Genomic DNA, 24,421 nt, shown 5'->3' on the forward strand with positions numbered 1-24,421 from the left:
TAGGCTCTACTGGCTGAGGCAGCTAGGTGCCCCTGGTTCACAGTTTTTGATACCCAAATTAACATTTTCATTTTTTTTAAGTTTTGGCCTTTAAAATAAAAATGAGTGCACCTAATTTAGATTTTTTTTCCTTTTTTTTTTTTTTTGCTTTCAAATGACAGATTTTTAAGATCTAGCTCTGTGAACGCGATTGCAAATACACTTAATAGTGGAAACATATTTAAGCATTTATGCAGATGTTTTACTCTTAACTAGAATTCAGAGAGACTGGCTCTTTTAACAGATACTGATACTCAAGGTATATGGAAGAATTAATAAGATTCTAAACCACTACTAATCCTTTTGCAGAACAAAATTTCCATGGTCACTTCTTTTATTAGTTTGTTGGTGTGATTATTTTAATCAACTGATTTCACATTCTTGGAAAACTTGAGAGTTTCCTATCCATACCCAGATGTCACCAGTGCTGCCTAGGAAAGGTTAGAAACAAAAGACCGGAAGGACTGACTCTACAATAGGGCCCCTTTCAAAGCCCAGCTTTTTGTTGTTGTTTTTTAGTTAAAAGTGGACTGCTTCAGCCAGACCAAAAAACAGTTACTAGATTGTTATCCTGGCTATATAGATAGGGAAATAGGATAGGGACATTTAAATTATTTTAAATTATTTTTCCTTTTTATGTTGTGTTTGATCTTGGGTCTGCTGATATTTGTTTATTCAATAGCAAATATTTACGGAATGCCAGTTGTGTACTCTTCCAGGTACTAGGATTACAGCAGAGGAAAAAAAAATTCCTGACCTTATATTTATTTGGGGGAGATGGGCAATCAACAAATAATTATATAATTGGTCAAATGGTGGTAAGGTCTCTGAAGAAAAATACATTTAGGAGGAAAAGCAAGGTGTTCTATAGAGAGAGTCCTAGGAAGGGCTTGTTGATAAAGGGACATTTGAACAAAGACTTGAAAGAAGTGAAGGAATGAACCAGTCTTTAAAAATGCCCTCCCCAGTTTGTATTTCCAGCCTCATCTTAAATAATTCACTCACCAGGTTCACGTAACCAAAATTTTCATGGCAACTGGAAATTTCTAAGTAGCGTTTCAATTTGATAAAATTCCACATACCTACTTCTGATTTTTGTTTTGTGTAATACCTTATAAACTGGGATTGGCTTAGTTTTGGCTACTCATCAGGGTTCTTGAAACTAAATCCTTTTAGGAGAGTCCTGTCTTTCATTAAAAGGAGCTCCAGGTCTATAGTTGATTTCAAGTCAGACCCCACCCTGATTTCTGCCTCTCTTTGCAGTTATCAGATTTGTCTTTTACTCTTTGATGCTTTGACTAGCACCTTACTACCTCAGGACTGAATTTTCTCCTGGGTTCAGTTTCCCTGGTAACAGCAACATCTGACAGCCTATGTCAGTTGACTTCCTTGACCTCTGTTAATTACCTGTCCTACATATGCTCCAGTCTGGGATCTACTTACATTACCGTTGTCTTTTCTTCATCATCACATGGTATCCTAATTGTGGATTCACCTTTAGATTCTTGGCATTGTGTCAGTCCTTCAAGGAGCCAACTCTTTTCCTTACTCTTGTGCTCTGACACGTAACCGTTACCAAGCCCTACTCTCGTTCTTGGAACCGTGACTTCACTTTTCTCTGACACAACTCCATTTGCTAGACACACATGACATCATTCCATGAGACTGGCTTTTCAATAATTCTTCCTAGGAATAAATTTATTATTTATAATGTAGGAGAGATATTATTAAGGCTCTTAAAGAGCAATAATAAGAGAAATAGAAAAAATTAGAGAAAAGGGAGCATAACTCTACTATTCTAATAAATCAGCTGTCTGTAATTTTTCTAGTTTTTATAAAATATATATATTAAATTTAAATTCCAGTTAACATACAGTGTAGTAATAGTTTAGGTGTACAATATAGTGATTCAGCACTTCCATACATTACTCAGTGCTCATCACAGCAAGTGTACTCCTTAATCCCCATCACCTGTTTAACCCATCCCCTCATCCCCCTCCCTTCTGGTAACTATCAGTTTGTTCTCTGTAATTAAAAGAGTCTATTTCTTGGTTTGTCTCTCTTTGTATTACCCCCTTTGCTCGTTTGTTTTGTTTCTTAAATTCTGCACATGAGTAAAATCATACAGTGTTTGTCCTTCTCTGACCAACTTACTTGATTTAGCCTTATACTCTCTGGTTCCATCCATGTTGTTGCAAATAGCAAGATGTTAATTCTCCCCCCCCCCCCCCCCCCGCTTTTTTTTTAAAGTTTAGTTATTTATTTTGAGAGAGAGAGAGAGAAAGAGTGGGACAAGGGCAGAGAGAGAGGGAGAGAGAGAATCCCAAGCAGGCTCCACACTGTTAGTGCAGAGCCCAATGTGGGGCTTGAACTCACAAACTGCAAGATCATGACCTGAGCTAAAGTCAGACGCTCAACTGACTGAGCCACCCAGATACCCCAAGATTTCGTTCTTTTTGATGGTTGAGTAATATTCCACTATATATGTGTGTGCGCGCACGCGCGCGTGTGTGTGTGTGCACGCGCATGCCACCTCTTTATCCATTCATCAGTTGATGGACACTTGGGCTACTTCAGTATCTTGGCTATTATAGATAATGCTGCTGTAAACATTGGGGTGCGTATATCCCTATGAATTAGTATTTTTGTATCCTTTGCTGGATCACAGGGTAGTTCTGCTTTTACCTTTTTGAGGAACCTCCATACTGTTTTCTAGAGTGGTGCACCAGTTTGCATTCCCATCAGCAGTGCAAGAGAGGTCCTCTTTTCTCCACCTCCTTGCCAACACGTGTTGTTTCTTGTGTTGTTGATTTTAGCCATTCTGACAGGTGTGAAGTGATATCTCATTATAGTTTTGATTTACATTTCCCTGTCTGTTGGCCATCTGTATGATGTCCTTGGAAGAATGTCTATTCATGTCTTCTCCCCATTTCTTCACTGGATTATTTATTTTTTGGGTGTTGAGTTTGAAAAGTTTTTTATAAATTTTGGATACTAATTCTTTATATGTTATTTGCAAATGTCTCCTCCCATTCTGTTGGTTGCCTTTTAGTATTGTTGATTGTCTCCTTTGCTGTGCGAAAGCTTTTTTATTGAGATATAAATGACATAAACATTATATTTTTAGGTGTACACTATAATGATTCAGTATTTGTGTATATTGTGAAATGATTACCACAAAAAGTATAGTTAACATTTATTGCCATACATAGTGGCAAAATTTTTCTTGTGATGAGGACTTTTAAGATTTACTATCTTAGCAACTTTCAAACTATACAGTACGGTATAATTAACTGTGGTTACCATGCTGTATATTATATCATTACCTCCTTATAACTTACTTATTTCATAACTGGAATTTTGGATCTTTTGACCCCTTTTACCCATTTTGCCCACCCCTCTGCCCCTCTGGCATTCACATCTATTCTCTGTACTCAGTGTTGGATGTTTTTTAAGTTCCACATATAAGTGAGACCATACTGTATTTGTTTTTCTCTGACTTCACTTAGCATAATGCCCTCAAGGTCCCTCTGAACTGTCAACAAACGGCAAGATTTTCTTCTTTTTTATGGCTGAATCTTATATATATAGCACATTTTTTTTATCCATTCACCCATCAGTGAACACTTAGGTTCTAGGTTTGTTTGTTTGTTTGTTTGTTTCTTAAGATTTTATTTTTAAGATCTCTACACCCAGTGTGGTGCTTGAACTCACAACCCCAAGTCCATGGACTGGGCCAGACAGGTGCCCCAAGATCTAGGTTTAATTTAAGTCTTTGCTAGTATACTTACATAGTTGAAATCAAACAATAATTCTCTTTGAAGTCTAGAAGGGAACAGTGCTTTTTTTTTTAATGTGCTATTAGATAATAACATTTCCACTGTATCTTTTAAATTATGTCTTACCATAAATTTCTCAAAATGATTTTAGTCACTGTCCATTTTAAACAATATGAAAAATAAGCTAATTTCTGACATGAACATACATTTAAATGTAAGCTATTGACATCTCTAAAATATAACCTCTTAGGAATAGATTAACTTTTTAGACTTTAATCTTTTTTAAAAAAAATACTCATGTGTTTTTCTGTTTATAAAAGTACACCTAGATTAATTAGAAAATAGGAAAAGGTACTTTGATGATTTAAAGCACTTAAAGTCATTTTATAGTCACTATTTTATAAATTTAAAAACAATGATTAGTTAGAAGCAATGAAATTCTTGTCTAAGATATATACTGTCTGAAGAAGAGAGTTGAGATTCTGCTGCCTTGCTTTCTAATACAGAGAAGGCTTTTTCAGGGACTTTCTCAAAGCAGTAAAGGTGCTGGAGATGAGTCTGATCAGGGAATTTCTGCCGCCAAATGAGCCTTAATAAGTATGCTACAGAAGACAGACTTTATTTAAAATAAACCATTTAAAATTATTAGAAACACTATCAAGGCTTAATTCTTATTTTATAAAGCTGTTTCCCTGTTAATTAAAATGTCTTTCAGTAGATATGCTCTGCATTATAAAACACTGATATCTTTGAGAAAATTTTCAGCTGAACTAGAGATGTGGATAGTTTATTTTATTCAGATTTGAACTAGTTTCTTCTTGAGAAGGAGCATATCTTAAAACTTTAATCTGTTACCTTCATATTTATTTAAAGGTTACATGAAAATATGTTCTTAAAATATTGATAATTAGAAGAAATAATCTTTTCAATAATAATACTTTGTATTTGATAACACTATAAATTGAAACTTCAAAGGTTAAGAACTCAACTTTGAATGTGTTTTGGGATTCAGTATAAATAATGAAAAAGATTTTATTTATTCATTTATTTATTTATTTAGATGTTTATTCTTGAGAGAGAGGGAGTGGGGGAGGGGCAGAGAGAGAGAGGGAGACACTGAATCTGAAGCATGCTTCAGGCTCTGAGCTGTCAGTATAGAGCCCTACACGGGGCTTATACTCACGAACCGTGAGATCATGACCCGAGCTGAAGTGAGTCACTTAACTGACTGAGCCACCCACATGACCCACAAAGGAGATTTTTGTAATAGACACATTATTATACCGTTGCTCTGTTAGCAGAGTCCTGAAATAGCATCAGACATTTTGCTTCAGGTACTGTTACCACAAGCCCAAGACTCCTAAGATCCCCTTGCCCCATCAGGAGACTTCGTGCGGCAAATGGAACCAGCAGAATGGACACAGCCACAACAGGCAGCCTGTCCCAAGACTTCCCTTCCTTGCCTTAGAGACAGCAGGACCATAGAGGAACACCAGTAAAGAATATTTTACCCACCCACCCCCACCACACACCCCCAACTAAGACACATCTGGCAGCCTGACCTGGGAACAATGTGTGTAGGTTCATATATCTACCACCACAGTCAAGATACTGAATGCTTGTATCATACAGGGAACTAAACCCACATCCCTATAGCCCCTCATGCCTGTCCCTAACCCCTGGTCACTATTAGTCTGCCTTCTATTTCTAAAATTTTAAAATTTCAGAATGTAATATAAATGGAATCAAATACAATTACCGTTTTAGGATTATGGTTTTTTTTCCCCCCACTCAGCCTAATTTTCTAGAGATGCATTTAAGATACTGCATTTATCAATAGTTAATGCCTTTTAATTGCTGACTAGTATTTCATAGTATGAATGTACTACAGTTTTGTTTTTTTTTACTTTTGTTTTTAAAGTTTATTTTGAGAGACACAGAGTGCAAATGGTGGAGGGTCAGAGAGAGAGAGGGAGAGAGAGAACCCCAAGCAGGCTCCACACTGTCAGCACAGAGTCCAATGTGGGGCTTGAACTCACAAACTGTGAAATCATGACCTGAGTCAAAACCAGGAGTCATGCATTTAACGGACTGAGCCACCGAGGCACCCCTGAATGTACAACAGTTTTTTTTAACCATACTCATATTGAAGAATATCTGGCCTGATTCCAGTTTCTAGCTATCACAAGTAAAAGCTGCTTTGAACATTAGTGCATAGGTTTTATATGAACTTGAGTTTTCATTACTTTGGGATAAATACCCAGAGTATAATTGCAGAATTGTATGGTTATTGTGTGTGTTGTTTAATGAGACTGCCAAAGTATTTTCCAGAGTGGTTGTACCATTTTAAATCCCCACCAGCAATACATGAAGGTTGCAGTTTCTCTGCCTCCTTGCCATCATTTGGTATTGTCACCATTTTTTTTATTTGAGCCATTCTGATAGTATAGGGAGAGCTCACTGAGGTTCTAATTTACATTTCCTATTAGGATGATGGCTAATGATATTGAATATCTTTTGCTATGATTATTTGTGATCTGTATTTCCTCTTTACTAAAAGGTCTCTTCATTATCTGCCCATTTTCTAGTTGGATTGTTTTATTATCATTGAGTTTTACAAATTCTTTATATATTAGGTACGAGTCTTTTACTAGGGAGGTGGCTTACAAATAATTTCTCCTAGTCTGTAGCTTCTTTTTTCATCCTCTTCTGTGGTCTTTCTCATAGCAAAAGATTTTAATTTTGATGAAGTCCTACTTATCAATTTTTCTTTCGTAGATCATGCTTGTGGTATCGAGTCTAAGATCCCAAAGGTTTTCCCCTATGCCTTTTTGAAAAGTTTTATAGCTTCACATTTTATATGTAAGTGCATGATTCATTTTTAGCTTTTAAAAAACTTTTTTAAAGATTATTTTTTTAAGTAATCTCTATACCCATGGCACTGGAATTCACAACCCTGAGATCAAGAGTTGCATGTTCTAGCCTAGTACCCCATTTTTATTTTATTTTTGTACAAGGTTTAGGATTTAAGTCAAGGTTCTATTATTTTGGCTTATATCCGGATATTCATTTTTTCAGCACTATTTGTTGTAAAGCCAATCCTTTTTCCATTGATTTGCTTTTGTACCTTTTCAAGAAGGGAAAAAGAAGATGATGGGACAAATAGATGTAGTATTTAAACTAACCATTAGCAATAATTGCATTAAATATAAATGGTGTCAGCACCCCCAATTAAAAGTCAAAGATTGTCAAAGTGGTTAAAAAACAAAGACCTGGGGGGCCTGGGTGGCTCAGTCGGTTAAGCGTCCGACTTCAGCTCAGGTCACGATTTCACAGTCTGTGAGTCCGAGCCCCGCGTCGGGCTCTGTGCTGACAGCTCAGAGCCTGGAACCTGCTTCAGATTCTGTGTTTCCCTCTCTCTCTGCCCCTTCCCCACTCATGCTCTGTCTCTCTCTGTCTCAAAAATAAATAAAATATTTGAAAAAAAAAAAAAACAAAAAACAAAGACCCAACTCTGTGCTGTTTACAACATACCGGTTTTAAATATAAAGATATAAATACCTTAAAAGTAAAAGTATGAACCTCCAAAGATTAGGAGCCTGGATGGAAGTAAGGATAATTCTAAGATTTGTATGTACTGTCAGTGGTTAGGTGGTTGATAACACAGTTAACTACAGAGGATATTGAAGGAGTCATAGCTGATTGGTGATGAGGATAATGAGTTCATGTTAATGTTTGAACATGTGAATATTTGATGGGTTTGCCACATATCCATCTGGAGGGCTGAGATATCTAGTTGGAAATCATGGATCTGGAACTTGAATGAGAAGCTTTAGTCAGAAAGCAGATTTAGGAGTAGAATAGCTATAATTAAAGCCAGGATAATGGCTCAGCCAGCATATATATTGGGAAGAGCATCCTGAGGAATATCAATATTAAAAAAGTAGTAAAGTAAAATGGGAAAGAACTGTCAGAAAGGTCAAGGCCAGCCATAGATTATCTATTTTCTATTCAAGTTCCTTTTGCAAGGCAAAATTATCTTCTAATGATTTGGCTTAGGATAGTACAAAAACATTTCCTGTAATGCAGGTCTAATAATATTCCTCAAAATATCCAGAAAACAATAGCAATTCCTGCCTTCCCCTTCTATTATTAATTTATCTACTAGCACTAGAGACCTTGTGCTTACTTGGATAATTACAATCTCTTAGGAACACCTCAACTTGATAGCCTTTAAGTTCTTGACTCTCTGGAATTCCAAAGTTCATGCTTGCTTTTAGAAATTATTCTAATAATTAGTTGATTTCATAATTAACATCATGAAATATGTAGAGTAGACTTATAGCTTCTGCTTTTTTATCCATATTATTTACTCAGTGGGATTTATTCTAATCTTGCTGATAAAGTCTGGTTTATATCACAAAATCAAGTGGCAAAACAGAGTGAAGTGTTGTCCAGAAAGTGATTATGCTGGCAGTTAATTTCAGTAGCTAAGTAATGAAATGAGACAGCTTGCCTGAGTCTGAAAGAAAAACTGCTTTCTGAGTCCTGGATACAATATAGATATAAATACATAATTTTCAAAAGTTAAGTATTCCACTAAATATTTTCTTTGTAGTCTTTGAAAAAACCATTTGCTGTATTATCTATTTGCTGTGTAAAGAATTACCCCAAGATGTAGCAACTTAAAATAACTAAAGTGTGCTATCTTACAAGTTTCTGAAGGTCAGAAATATGGGAGTGGCTTTGCTGTGTGGTTTTGGCTCTTGTTCTCTCAGGAGAGACCCTCAAGTTCTTAACTAAGGTTGCAGTCAGGTTAGGGCTTTGCTGGAGCTGGAGAATCTGCCTTCAAGTTCACTCACATGGTTGTTGGTAGGCCTTACTTCTTCACTGGTTGTTAGCCAGAGGCTTCTTTTCTTTGCCACATGGACCTCTCTCCATGGGACTTCTGGGAGCCGGAGATGAAACTGCACATTTTTTATAAGCTAATTCAGAAGTGACATGCCATCGCTTCTGCCATATGCTATTGACCAGACAGACTAACCCTGGTACAGTATAGAAGGGGTCTTCACAAGGGTGTAAATAACCCAGTGTCAGGGATTATTGGTGTGGAGGCTGGCTGCCACAGTTGATATTTAATGTCAATTAGAAAGAAAATCATGTCATCACTTTTCTTCTTTGTGTTTTGCTGTATTTTAATTTGACCCATGATATGGCTATGTTGTATAACATTCTAGAAATATTTCTTGAGTATCCATTATGTGCTAAGCACTGGGATTTTATTTTAGAGCTCTCTAAAGGTCTCATCTGCACCCTGCTAGTCACCTGCTTAAAATCCTTTAATTAGTTAATCCTCTGCTGTTTCCTTGCAATAAACTCTATGTTTTAGCTCTATGGAATGAATCATCTGAGTTTTAAGGGCTTATGTCCCTGATGCCATTTTGAATACTTAATACTTATCATCTCATTTGATTTTTATAACAGCCAACCCTATAAGGAAGTATTACCTTCCTCATTTTATGGGAGCTATATGACATCTCTAGGGTCATATTTTCTCTTGTTCAGAGCCATCTATTCTGCTTTCCACTTGAAATGACTTCTGTCTTTGGGACTCAAATCAGGCATAATCTTCCAGGAAGTTTTCGGCAATGTACCTAATCTGGATTCGATGTCCTTCTCTTGATTTCCAGTATATACCCTGTGCGTATCCTTTGATTATGGAATTTACCGCTCTGTATTGTTGCTTTTTAATTTATTTATCTGTTTCCTTCACTAGACTAGAGACTGTAGCATAGGGATTAAAAACAAGGGCTTTGGAGTGAAAAAGCTTGGGGCCGAATCCTGGATCCACCATTTACTATCTGTGCCTTTGAGCAATTTAATCTTAGCCTACCTTTCTTCACTTGTAAAATGACATAAAAAATAGTACCTTCCTCTAGAGTTTGTTGTGGGGATGAAATAATGTAAATAACGTGCTGGGTGGTTTGCCTGGTATTCAGTAAATCTGTAAACTCTTCAAGGGCAGCATTATTGAATGCTTAATATGTGCCATGTACTGTTCAAAACCTTTGTGTAGTTTATTTAATTCTCACAATAACCCATCGTGGTAGGTACTGTCATTAATGCTACATTCTTCCTTGTGGCGTAGTGCCTGTCACAGAATGTGAGTATTTGTGGAATGGATGAATGAATGAATGATAGATGGAATTGTGGGGAGTAGAGCTAATTTTAGGGCGAGACACCGCCATGGAAATGTGGCTAAAAGCATGATAGTCGGCAAAAGAATGACGAGAAAATGTACAAACGAACATGGTTTACATCATTGTATAGGAGCTAATAGCACACAACCTCTAAATAGACTTGGGTTTAAATCCCTGCTCCACAATTTATTGGCCATATGACCTGGGGAAAATTTCTTCTGTACTTCAGGTTCTCTGTCTGTAAAATGAGGATAATAATAGTATGTATTTTATAGATTTACTATGAGGATTACATGAGACCATGTTTCTAAAATATTTATCATAGAAGTTGGCATACAGCAGATACTCAGTAAGCATTAACTAGTACTATTCTTAAATTGAGAGAATCAAGAAGACAGAATTTTGGTAGTGAAGGAAGTAAAATATTATGAAGTATGTGGTAATGACTTTGCATCATTAATCATAGTTATCAACATTAGATATGATAGAAAGGAAGATCACAGTTGTTATTCTACCTTACAGTGTGGTACCCTCACCAGACAACACCAAGTTTTTGCTGTGGGTCTCAAAATTAGTTCTCATAAAGTTAGTGAAATGTTTCTAATATTCTGCCATCTTACCCTATCGCCACTTTAGCCCAAATGTTGGGAGAATGAGAACCAAAAGTCTTCTGTCAATGATTGACTATGTTATGAGTTAGGAAATTTTTGAGTTTCACAGTAGAGACTACACTTTTGTATCTGATCTCAAATTTACCTGGGTTATTAGCATTCTAGAACATATAGTTTAGATTGAAAGGATGCCTTTGAAACCTAAGAAGGCAATAAGTGGAGTTATTACAATAGTATTTCTATTTAAGAAAGAGTGAGTCAGTTTTTAGAAGTTTATACCAGAATTAGAAAAATAAAGTTAGTTCTTGAGGGAGTGGCAGACGAGAGAGAAATATAAGGGAGATATGGCAGGGATGGCATGGGAAGAAGCTGGAATGGTGGGATTGCATTAGACTCTAGTGAGAAACGTTTCTAAAATGTTGATATTATTAGAATTATACCTGGCATTATCAGAATTTTAGGGGTTGAGGAGAAATCTGACCTGTGTTTTTAATAAAGCTTCCTTGGGGGCCCTGACCTTCCAGCTAAGTTAGAAGCTATATCAGAAAGTAAGAGTTTACCTTATAAAATATAATTGTGGTATTCTAAGGATGACCTAGGCCATTGATAGTCTAAACTTAAAATTAATCATTAGAGATTCTGAACTTGTGTTACACTTAAAGACATATGGCACAATATAACAACTTTCTAAGCTTTGTTTTCTTGAAAACAATTCACTGTCCAGTCATTAAATAATTTTTGACACAAAACTTTGGCACTACAAATAGGTTAAACCTGATGCAATATTTGCTGTCATGGAATAAGATATATAAGTAAAGGGTACTAGTTACATTCCCAAAGGTATAAATCTGATAGAGAGGCCTTAGCTAAGGCAAAACTTATTGAGAAAAATGACTTTAATTTTGATTATTTAATCATAGGATATATGTTTTTGTTTTTTTACTTTTTTACAAATCCTTGTCATCAGCATTATTTATAGATAATTGGGTGATTCCTCACTTCAGCATGGCAAGCATGTTTATTCCTCACCTTTGAACTCTTATCCACCCTTCTTGTGCTTTTCTTTTCAGTCAAAACCCTCTCTTCTTTCACAGTTTGACAAAAACTGATTTTCATCATATTCAGACATGCTAGTTTCTTTTCACAAACTTTCATACCCTATTTCTCTTTTAACGTCTGTTTCTCACACTCTATTAGTTCCTTTGATAGTATTCCTCCTACTATATGAATTCTTATTCATTTTGCAAATATTCACTATAGGTTTTCTTATACTTTCAGTTAGAATAAGATTTTTTCTTTGGATTAAGGACAATAACTTTCACACAGTATTTAGGGTAAGTTCTACAAATAATGACTCTTGAACATGATTTTATCATGACTGCTAGAATGGAGGAAGCTCTCATTGGATATGCTTGCCATGGCCATTGAAGATCGTACTGATAGGAGTGGACTTTTGACTCCTGTAATATTTCATTTAGAAAAATGGCTATAGTAGTTTAATTGGATAAATTTTGTCATTGTGCTTGGAGCTGCCTACCCAGAGCAATTATGTCAAACATCTTTAAGTATACCCTGACCTAGTTTTAGAATTCTTGGCTAATTTTGAGTTAGGAATTCCTTTCTTAAAACAGTATTTTAAAATTAATGCAACAAATGCAAAATATAACATATTGTGTGAGCTACATCTTTAGAAAAGACTTTAAATAATACCCAATACCAGAAAATAACTTAATTTGAAATAAAATAAGATCTGAGGCACCTGGGTGGTTTAGTCAGTTAAGTGTCCAACTTTGGCTCAAGTCATGATCTCACAGTTCATGAGTTCAAGCCCTGTGTGGGGCTTGCTGCTGGCAGCGCAGAGCCTGCTTCAGCTCCTCTGTCCCCCTTTTTCTCAGCCCCTTCCCCACTCATGCTGTCTCTCTAAAAAATAAATAAACGTTTAAAAAAAAAAGATCTACCCAAATTGATATATTCTCATTGCTTTTGAAAGAGTCGATGAAGATACCAATTTAGAAAATACTTTAAAAAAATTTTTTTAACATTTATTTATTTTTGAGAGACAGAGAGAAAGCATAATTAGGGGAGGGGCAGAGAGAGGGAGACACAGAATCAGGAACAGGCTTCAGGCTCTGAGCTGTCAGCATAGAGCCCAACTTGGGACTTGAACCCACGAACCATGAGATCATGACCTGAGCCAAAGTCGGACCTTAACTGACTGACCCACCCAGGTGCCCCTTGAAAATACTTTTAAAAATGCATTTTGGGGTACATGGTTGTTTTAAATATTTGTGTGTACCACATACAAAAATACACTCAAAATGGATGAAAGACCTCAATGTAAGACAGGAAGCCATCAAAATCCTCGAGAAGGCAGGCAGAAACCTCTTTGACCTTTGCTTCAGCAACTTCTTATTCAACACGTCTCCAGAGGCAATGGAAACAAAAGCAAAAACGAACTATTGGCACCTCATCAAAATAAAAAGCTTCTGCACAGTGAAGGAAACAATCAGCAAAACTAAAAGGCAACTGACAGAATGGGAGAAGATATTTGCAAATGATGTATCAGATAAAGGGTTAGTATCCAAAATCTATGAAGAATTTCTCAAACTCAACACCCAAAAAACAAATAATCCAGTGAAGAAATGGGCAAAAGACATGAATAGACACCTCTCCAAAGAAGACATCCAGATGGCCAACTGACACATGAAAAAATGCTCAACATCAGTCATCATCAGGGAAATATCAATAAAAACCACAATGAGATGCCACCTTACACCTGTCAGAATGGTTAACATTAACAGCTCTGGCAACAACAGATGTTGGCGAGGATGCGGAGAAAGAGGATTTCTTTTCCACTGCTGGTGGGAGTGCAAGCTGGAGCAGCCACTCTGGAAAACAGTATGGAGGTTCCTCAGAAAGTTAAAAATAGAACTACTGTATGACCCAGCGATTGTACTATTAGGTATTTATCCAAGGGATACAGGTATGTTGTTTCCAAGGGGCACATGCACCCCAATGTTTATAGCGGCACTATCAACAATAGCCAAAGTATGGAAAGAGCCCAAATGTCCATCAATAAATGAATGGATAAAGAAGATGTGGTAAGTATATACCATGAAGTATTACTCAGTAATTAAAAGAATGAAATGTTGGGGCGCCTGGGTGGCTCAGTCGGTTGGGCGGCCGACTTCGGCTCAGGTCATGATCTCTCGATCCGTGAGTTCGAGCCCTGCGTCGGGCTCTGTGCTGACAGCTTGGAGCCTGGAGCCTGTTTCAGATTCTGTGTCTCCCTCTCTCTCTGCCCCTCCCCTGTTCATGCTCTGTCTCTCTCTTTCTCAAAAATAAAATAAAAACGTTTAAAAAAAATAAAAGAATGAAATGTTGCCATTTGCAACTACCTGGATGGAACTAGAGGGTATTATGCTAAGCGAAATTAGAGAAAGATAAATATCATATGACTTCACTTATATGAGGACTTTAAGACACAGAACAGATGAACACAAGGGAAGGGAAGCAAAAATAATATAAAAATAAGGAGGAGACAAAACATAAGAGACTCTTAAATATGGAGAACAAACAGAGGGTTACCGGAGGGATTGTAGGAGGGGGGATGGGCTAAAACAGGTAAGGGGCATTAAGGAATCTACTCCTGAAATCATTGTTGCACTATATACTAACTAACTTGGATGTAAATTTAAAAATATATATACGTGTATGTGTAAAATTGTATATAATTGATATAATAACATTACTACTACTTTGACGTTTTCAAGTCCTGGGGCGCCTGGGAGGCTCAGTTGGCTGAGTGTCTGACTCTTGATTTTGGCTCAAGTCATGACCGCAGGGTCGTGGGAATGAGCCCCTTGTTGGACTCTACGCTGAACGTGGAGCCTACTTAAGATTCTCTTTCTTGGGGTACCTGGGTGGCTCAGTCAGCTAAGAGTCCAACTCTTGGTTTTGGCTCATGTCATGATCTCAGAGTTGGTGAGTTCAAGCCCCACATTGGGCTCTGTGCTGTCAGTGAGGAGCCTGCTTAGGATTCTCTCTCTCCCCCTCCCTTTCCATCCCCACGTGTGCTCACTCTCTCTCAAAATAAGTAAATTTAAAAAAATAATTGAAAAATATAAAGATTCTCTTTCCCCCCTCTGTTCCCTCCCCCACTCACGCTCTCTCTAAAATAAAAAAATAATTAAAGTTTTCAAGTTCTTAAAAATATCTGCTTTTAGTCTGTAATGTAACAAAGGGATTGCTGTTTTGGGAGACTTTTTAAAAATTGCTTCAAATGATCACTTATAGTGAAAATCTAGTTAGAATTTTGGTTCTCTTTTGCATAATTTCTTATATTTAACGAGTGTGTTTTTCAAAAACAATGCTTCTAACTCAAACATTGCTCAAACGGGTTATAATATAAATTGTCGAGTATTGTCAAAATTTGATTCATAGTTCATCATTATATTATTCTGGTATTTACTATACCAAATAGTTACCCTTGAAAGGAAAAATAATATTTTATATAAGCTGTCACTGTTTGGTAAGTTATGTAATTATTTTAAGCAAATATTGTAGAAGTCCTCTCTGATTAAATAAATATGACTTTGTGTTGTTTTTTGAGAGAAGAATGATCATCAGGAATATTTAACTTTATTAAATAGTGTATAATACCAGAATTAGCTTTGGTAAAATTAATTCATGCACTTGTTTTATTGCTGCTGTCTTTTGTACTAAGAAATTAATGAAATATTATAGTATAGTCATAGTGCATACGAGCTCTGACTCTGCAGCCTGGCCGCCTAAGTTCAAATGCCTTTGTTAGCTTCATTTTCTGTGTCAAGTGGGGATAGTATACCTACATCGTAGGGTTTTGTGAAAATTAAACGCATACATGCAGTAAGCATTTACTAAATGCTACTATTGTTAATGACAGATATTAATATGGATTTATTTTCCAGGAAATCCTTTGGATAAAGATGAAAAATAATAGTGAAATTAATAAAATATTTTTAATAATTCATAATTAATACTACTAGTTCTAGGAGGCTACTGTATTCATTATGTAAAAATAGCTTAAAAGAGTTTTGGTTTTTATATTTATAAATGTCAAAAGTTATTATCCTGTGCTCTGAAAATAATTTTAGTGTATAATACAGTATTGTTTGAATTTACTAGAATAGCGAAATTTTCTAATCTGTAAAATTAGTAGTGGTAACGCTTAATTCACAGGTTTATTTTGAGGATTACATGAAATAATACATTTGTAAACTTTGTAAAAAACTTTGTAAACTCAAAGTGCTTTAATCCTGTCTAAGGAAACGATAAAAATAATACATCATTGTGCTTTGCCAAATGTATTTTAAATTAACTTTCATTATCAATTTAGTGTTCAGTGCCCCAAAGGGCAAATTTCATATTAGGGTCATGCAAGTATAAGTTATTGCCTCCTTAAATTTTGCATCCAAGGCGCCTCTCTTGCTTTACCCTAGTCCTGGCCCTGGCCCTGTTTTATACTACTTATAGACATTTTTCTTTTGGAGAGAAGAAAAGCTGAAAGACATTTGTGTTGATAACATACTACTGCTGAAATATAAATAACCCAGAGTATACTGGTAATTTCATTATTTTCCGTTCTGCTTACAGTGAAGCTGAGGACTAAATTAAGTAAATAGTAGGCTTTTCTTTTTTAAATTTCAGATCAGTAGCATTAATTCCTGAGTTACATGCACACAACTCCAAAGTTGTTTGCTCTCACTAGACTTGGTACTAAACATGCCTGGCACATTCTTCACTCATAACGGAGCTAAGAAATTGATAGGAAATTCTCACTTGTAACAGAGTTCAGGCAGTATGGATTATAGTGACCTCTATCTCCTGCAGTACATTCCTGAAAGCAAACAATAAATCATTCAATTAATCAAATATTTTTAGAACCCCAGTTCTATGCTACAAATACATATAATAGGAAACAAGGCACAATTGAACTAGCTATCTCTATATTAGTGATTTTTGACACAAAGAGTCCGTATCTTAAAACATAGTTTCTATTGTAATAGATGTTCCATTTCTCTTAGCATGGTCAGACTTTGTAGCATGGTCTTTAGGATTTTGCATCATCAAACAGCTACCCACCTTTTTCTCTAGCAGTCTCTCCACTACTATACCACCACTTTACTTTAGTACTAGTAGTGTCTTTTTTAGTTCCTAAACTAACATCAGTTTCTTATCACATTTTCTTTCATCTTAGGAAACCTCTGCCTCCTGCTTCTCTCAAAGTACAACTTCTCTTCACATCTCAGCATCCATGTTACCTTCTCAGATATATCTTCCTTGAACTAACCCCCTCTACCAGGGTTTCCATTTGTATTCTTCATGAGAAACTCTATTGTTTCATAGATTTTTTCTGAATGTGTCATTCCTTGTTTATTGTCTGCCTCTTCCCACTGGACTCTGAGCACCATGTGGGGAGGAGGAATATCTTTCCCTGGAACTATTTCATAGACAAAACTAATAGTTTTACTCCAGATTGCCTAAGTGCTCCAAGGTACTCTACTGTACTTCACTTTGAACAAAAGCCTTCTAAGAATAGGCATTCTGAAATGATTTTCCTGTTTTTGCTTTCTTTATGGCTAAGGTACACATACTATGTTTGACTAATGCTTGAGGGAAAAAGATGGGGGAAAGCAGTAGGTAAATACTTTATTTTTAAAAGATCTAGGGTATATATAACTAAGAAACTTCTATTTTTAATCTTATCCTCACTTTAAGGCAGAATTAACCTCAAAGAATTTTGAACACTTTTTGCCTACTCACTTCATTTATTCAATAAATGTTGAGTCCCTACTGTGTGCCAGGCATTTTTAGACATTGGAAATGCTGTTGTGAACAAGATAACTGGAGGAGACAATAAACAAGTAAACAAATGAATGCATAATATAATTTCAAATAGTGATCAGTACTATGAAGAAAATAAGGCAGAGTTGGGAGTAGCAAACAAGTGGGAATTATGACTGCTTTGGACAGGATGTTCAGAGAAGGCTTTGCTGAGAAGGTGCTATTTGAGGAGACAATGTGAATAATAGAGTGGGCTGAGCCATGGAAAATTCTGGCAAAGAGCACTGCAGACAGAGGAAAGAGCATATATGGAAACAGAGACAGAATCATGCTGTGTTCAAGGAATATAAAGATGACTAGTATGACAGGAGTAAAAGGAGGAAAGTAGTAGAAAGTGAAGCCTGGGAGGTAACAAGGGCCAGACATTAAGTTTGGATTTATTCTAGTGTGATGAGAAGTCATTGAGTAGGGTGGAGGGTGTGAGGAATAGCCTACTAACTCTATTGAGAAGAGCTGGGAGGCAGCAAGAGTGGAAGTGTTGAAAAACAGTTGGAGGATGCTTTTGTGGTAGTACAGACAAGAGATAATAATGACTTAGACTACAGTAATGTTAGAGATGATGAGAAGTTAGACTTGGGATATATTTGGAAGTTAGAGTCAGCATGACTTTCCTGGATGGGATAGTGGAGTGTGAGGGAAAAAATAATTGAAGATGACTCCTTTTTTGCTTTGGACAACAGGTTATAATAAGTGATAATGATATGGGAAAAACTAGAAAACAGCAAGAGTATTTTGGTGGTAGAGGATTATCGAAGTTTATTTTGCACATAGACCTCAATTGAATATGTTGAGTAAGGTGGAAGAAGACAGACGTTTCTGAAATGATTCTTCCAGTCCATTGGTATCTGGCAATTGGAGGGTTGTTTGTAATTTTTAATTCCTAGCATAGGGCCACTTACCAAGTAGACAAACAACAAATATTGGGTGGATAGACAGATGGAATGTATGAGGTATACATTCATATGTTTGAACAGATACATCATCCTTTGTATAAAAGCATTTATTATGTATAAACAAGAACCATAATAATTTCAAATGCTTACGTAGCACTCTGTGCCAGGCTTTGTTCTAAATGCTTAACATGTGTTATTCACTTTATTCTCACAATACTATAAGTTACTATCATGATTAGTATCTCCACATAACAGTTCAGAAGAGTGAATCATATGAGGTTAAGCAACTTGTCCAAAGTTACGCAACCAATAAGTGGCTGGGATTTGATTCTGTGTGGTGTGGCTCCAGAGTCTCATGCCTGACCACTGCACTGTGCTTCTTTCCCACTATCATGACATACTCATTATAAACATATCTATATATCTGTGTTACCACTTGTGTTGGGGGGAGATGGAGGAATAAAAGGGATACTTGAGTGAAACATGAAGAGTATTGGTTTAAAAATGCTACCTTAACCCTTGGAGGAGGCATTCACTTTAGTATAATACTATTATGCTAATCCGCAGCCCAGCTTGTTGTGCTAATCTGAAGAGAAAGTAGAATGCCTGATTTGTAGTATACCTAAATCCTGTGAAGGCTCAGGTTTACTTGCATTTCTTAGTGAGTCTTAGGGTCTCTTCAAATATCATTGAAATAAAAATGGGAATAGGCCACTCCTGCTGAATATATGGATTTATATATGGATTTATACCCACACTATTTTAGTTAAATAAGTATATTCAATTTGTCAGTGGCTAGAATATGTAAAACATTGAATATGACTACATGTATTAATTGGTGTTGTTAGCCTTACCTTACTCCAATGAAAGCCTTTACTTAGATTGCACTTCAGAGTGCCCCTAATGAAAGGAAAGAATTATTTATAATAAAAATCATGTTATGAAGCTGTAGGAAAAAACCTTAGTATTATTTATTTTTTAAAGATTTAATTTAACTTGGTTTATTGTGGTTTTAGTCAAACAAGTTTTTAGTTTTTATGTAGTCAAATCAGTTCATCTTTTTCTTTGACTTCTGGATTTTGGTTAAGCCTGCAAAGTCCTTTTTTTTTTTTTGGATATCACAGATCATTTAATGAAACATTTTAAAAACTGATGAAAACAATGCTAACATAAAACACAGTAACCACACAAAACCAAATCTGTCAGCAATTATAAATGTCTAAAATCACTGAAATTTGGTTAAGCGTCCACCTTCGGCCCAGGTCATGATCTCATGATTTGTGAGTTTGAGCCCCACGTTGGGCTCTGTGCTGACAGCTAAGAGCCTGGAGCCTGCTTTGGATTCTATGTCGTCTTCTCCCTCTGCCCCACCCCCACTTGCACTCCATCTCTCTCTGTCTCTCAAAAATGAATAAACATTTAAAAAATCACCCAAATTGGATTAAAAAACCCCAAAACCTAAATATATGTTGTATTCAAATAATGTTACTCAGCAATGTTGAAAATAAAAGAACAGAGAAAGGCATATTAGACTAATAGTAAGAGAAAAAGAAGTCACAATCTTAACATCGGTTTAATAGGTTCAACATAATACAATTAAGGAATAGAAAGCCATGTTGTAATGTTCAAGAATGCAGTCTTTAGTGAAGATTTGACAGTTCTGAATATACACTCAGTAGCATAGTATTCAAATTCATTGAGAAAAGACTTCTTATATGAAATAGTAAGAAATGCATTATTAGTATAAGGAGACTTTAACTCATGCTTCCCAACCCACCATAGCTCAAGTGGACAAAAGATAAATATATGGAAGATGTAAATGCTATAATTAGTAAACATGTAATTGATATATAAAGTTCTATAGGCTGAAAGTAGTTTTCCAGTGCCCATGGAATGTTTATAAAAGTATTTATATGTTAGGCCATAAAAGAAAGTAAGTTCCAAATGTAAGAAATAAGCAACTTCTCTGATTATATATTATAGTAGAAAATAAACTTGTGAGATAGAAAGAACGCCTTATCACCTAGAACCTTTTTCTTCAATGTTAAATGGTCCTTATTGTAAAAATTAGTATCAGTAATAATGTTACTCATGACTTCATTATAAAATTTTTGATTGTGTTTACACATCACTTTGTGTAAATACTCTTGATCTCAGGGTCATGAGTTCAAGCCCCATGTTGGGAGTAGAGGTTACTTAAAAAAAAAAAAAAGAAAAGAAAAGAAATAGAATATATAGTTCTATAATAGAAATAAAGTGATGTTAAGGAGAGATTTTTATCTCTCTGTTCATGAGTGGGAATGGGGTATAACTTACCTTTTTGTGATGTCCTTGACGAGTTTTAGTATCATTGTTGTACTAGCCTCATAAGATGAGATCAAGAAAGTTTCTACTTTTTCCACTGTCAATAAAGTTTGAGTAAAAGTGTAATTATCTGTTCTTTTTATGTTTGGTAGACTTTGCCGGTAAAACCAAAGGTGTTTGATATGCTTAGTATTTTCCTTATGGGGAGATTTTTAATTATTAATTCTAGTTTTTTAATAGTTTATATAGGACTATTACTACTTTATTTTATTGTTTAGTTCATTTATATTTCTGTGGAATTTTCTACTTGGTCTAAGTTTTCCAATTTATTGGCATAAAACTATTCATAACAATTCTCTATTATCTTCCTAATTTTTGTGATAATAGTCCCACTTTTTGTTCCTATTACTGTTTATTTCTTCTCCTTTTCTCAATCTGACTGGAGATTTAATTTTTCTAGTTAATTCAAAGAACCAGTTACTAGCTTTGTGATCAAACAGTGCATGTATCTTTTAGTTTCATTAAATTATGCTCATATCTTTATTATTTGTCTTTGTGCCATATTTAAGTATTTTCTGTGTATTTCTCCCTAACTTTTAATTTCTTTTCTAACATAAACATTTCAAGTTATGCGTTTTTCTGGTCCTTTATTTTATGTATATAGAACAAAAATTGGCAATCAGTATTTTCAAAGTGAAGAAAAGGATCTCATTTGAATTCTAAGTCACTGCTGTCAATTGTAACTAACTTTGTAGCACTCCCCATGTCAGGCAGTAGGATTTTGTTATGCACATGGGAAAATCATACTTACCAGTGTGGTTTTAATGTCATCTGGTTTCATATAGGATTCACCTTTATTTGATCTTATTAAACAAGCAAAGGACCGAGAAGGACCAGCTGATCACCTTGAATCTGCTTGTGCTCTCAGCCTTCCTCTCCAGAGTAATCACACTGCAGCAGATATGTAAGTAGAATGTATGCTGTGCTATTAACTCAACCTGCAAATAGGTTTTGAGCATGGTGTAATGCAAGATATAGAAACTGTAAGGAATAGAATTTTGAATAAGACATTGTTCTTGCTTTGAGGGAGCAGGAATATAAGATACATGACCCAAGTAAAGATCATATAAAAGTGGTACCAAGTGCTACTGAAATCACTCATGTTTGATGTAATGAGGATGGTTTTCATGGCAGAGATGGCAATTTAGTTAGGTCTGAAAGATGGAAAGTGGGATTTCTCTATGGAAACTGGAGAGGAGGGAGGAGACAGAAGGTGTTGCAAGAGTCAGAAATGGCATGAGTTCCAAAGTGTAATGCCAAGAAAGCAGGAAACATTTTCAGGGAGTACAGATCAATGCATTTGGGGTAAAGCATAGGATAGGCATAGGGATTAGCGTAGGATATGAAACTAAATCAGTTAATAGGTACACGATGATGATGATGGTGACGATAATGGAAGAAAAAAGCAAATAGCTAACATTTATTGAGGGTTCACTATGGGCTGGACAGTTGGCTAAATACTTGAGATTGTTTTTTTTCCCCCATTTGGTCTTAATAACATCCCTATAAGGTGATATATACTGCTATCAGCCTCAGTTCTCTGTAAAATAGGAATTAGAGGAATAAGGTAACTTGCCAAAACTCAACAGAAATCAAACCCAAGCAATCTGACCCTGAAGTGCATGCTCCTAAGCATTCTAGCTCTTCTGCCTTTCATAGAAGTGTACCTAATGTTGTTTCTATTTAGTTTTGTCTAGGAATTGACATTATAGTGCTCTGTGATTAGTTCAGGGACTACTTTCCAGAGATGTCCTTTCCATGCTAACTTGTACCCAAACTATTTCTAGCATATGATGCTTCTGCCTTTACATATAAATTTGTTGGCTAAGTTATGCATTAATATAAATAATCAAGCATTATCTTTTTCTTTAATTCAGTAAGCAGTTGTCTAAGTGCCAGGAAGTTTTCTAGACTCTGGGAATAAAAGGTGGGTAAGGTGGACTAGGTTCTTCTCTTCATAGTGCTTATATTATGGAGGAAGTAAACTAATATATGATGTGCTTTTAGAGTCTACTAGGTTTGGGGTGCCCGGCTGGCTCAGTCAGTACAGCATGTGACCCTTGATCTCAGGGTCATGAGTTCAAGCCCCATGTTGGGAGTAAAGATTACTTAAAAAGAAAAAAAAATAGAGTATATTAAGTTTTATAATGGAAATAAGTGATATGAAAGCGAGAAACTGAGAGTGTAGGAATGTTTAGGGAAACTTTTTCTAATAAAGTGATATTGCACCTGACACCTCAAGGACAGATGGATGCTGACCAGGCATGAATCTTCATGAGATGCATTCCAGGCAGAGCAAACAGTAAGTGTGGTGGCCCTAGGGCAGATCAAACTTAGCTGGTCTGAGGAACAGAAGGAAATCCCAGTGTGCTTGGGGTAAAGTGAGCAAGAGGAGGTTGGAGGTACAATAAGACAAGTTTGGAGAGGCAAACCAGGGCTGGACCTTTTAGGTTTCCATGGGCCATAGGAAGGGGTTTGGATTTTAGAAGGGCAGTGGGAAAGCATTAAAGTTTTAAGTAAGGCTGCAGCTTGCTATAATTTGTATTTTTAAAGAGCCATTTTCTAGCTGCTGTTTGAAGTGCAGATTGGTTTGGAGGAGGGTAAAGAAGAAGTAGGAAGACCAGTTTGGAGATAATTTCCATAGTCCAAGTGAGAGAGGTAGGTGACTTGGTCTAAGATACATCAGTAGAGATAGAAAGAAATGGAAAGATCTAGGATGTATTTTAGAGGAAGCTTTAATAAGATTTCGTTTTGCATTGAGTTTGAGGAATTGGGAAGAGGAAGAAATTAAACATAACTCCTATATTTTAGACTTAAGAAACAGGATGTAATGTGGAGCCATTTATTGAAACGGGAAAAACGGAGGGAAGAAATCAAGAGCTCCCCTTTGGCCTTCTTAAGTTTGAGATTCAAGTAGTGATGTCCTGTAGGTAATTGAATATTTGTACCTAGAACTCAAGGGAGATTAACTTCTATCCAAGTTAAATTTGTCTACAATATTATGAATTAGTGAATTGAAGGGAAATACAAGATTGGAAGTAGACTAGACCCTGTTACTTAAAAGATTATGATGGTGATTCCCTTTTCTTAGTGTATTAGTTAACATACTATATGTAGTGGAAACATCCTTAGTAAGGTTTAAATCCTCAGAATTACTTCTCAGCTACAGGACAAAATTATAAAGTAGCTCTGGATTATCCTATAAAAGGTAACACAAGAGTGGTAGAATGTCAGAAATTGAGATATAATATTTACTAATATCTTCCTTGATTTATGCCTGACATGTTTAGTATACAGGTATAAATCTTCCTTGATAATGTTATCTGAAGTATTAGAATTCTGTACTGTGTAATTTAGGTGGTATGTGTGTGTGTATAACTGAAGTTTTATCATATATATGAACCATAGTTATCAATGAAGCATTTTTTTAAGTTTATTTATTAGCTTAGAGACAGAGAGACAGAGAGAGAGAGAGAGAGAGAGAGAGAATCCCAAGCAGGCTGTGTGCTGTCACTGCAGAGTTCCATGTGGGGTTCAAACCCATGAACTGTGAGATCATGGCATCAGCTGAAACCAAGAGTTGGATGCTCTAACTGACTGAGCCAACCAGGTACCCTATCAATGCAACATTTTTAAGAGGAAAATCAGAA

The 24,421-nt window shown here is 35.9% G+C and overlaps 1 protein-coding gene across 8 annotated transcripts in view; it reads left to right on the top strand.

The window, feature by feature from the left end:
- RB1 (RB transcriptional corepressor 1) overlaps window positions 1-24,421 on the top strand; it is a 191,510-nt gene that overhangs the window by 143,951 nt on the left and 23,138 nt on the right. For all 8 annotated transcript variants that reach the window (XM_060637193.3, XM_060637194.3, XM_078433693.2 and 5 more), the window contains one exon: window positions 21,557-21,675. In XM_060637193.3, coding sequence (XP_060493176.1) covers window positions 21,557-21,675 — 119 coding nt within the window. The remainder of the gene's footprint in view (window positions 1-21,556; window positions 21,676-24,421) is intronic.

Source organism: Panthera onca, chromosome A1, assembly GCF_046562875.1.
Source record: "Panthera onca isolate mPanOnc1 chromosome A1, mPanOnc1 haplotype 2, whole genome shotgun sequence".
In the NCBI taxonomy this organism is placed as follows: domain Eukaryota; kingdom Metazoa; phylum Chordata; class Mammalia; order Carnivora; family Felidae; genus Panthera; species Panthera onca.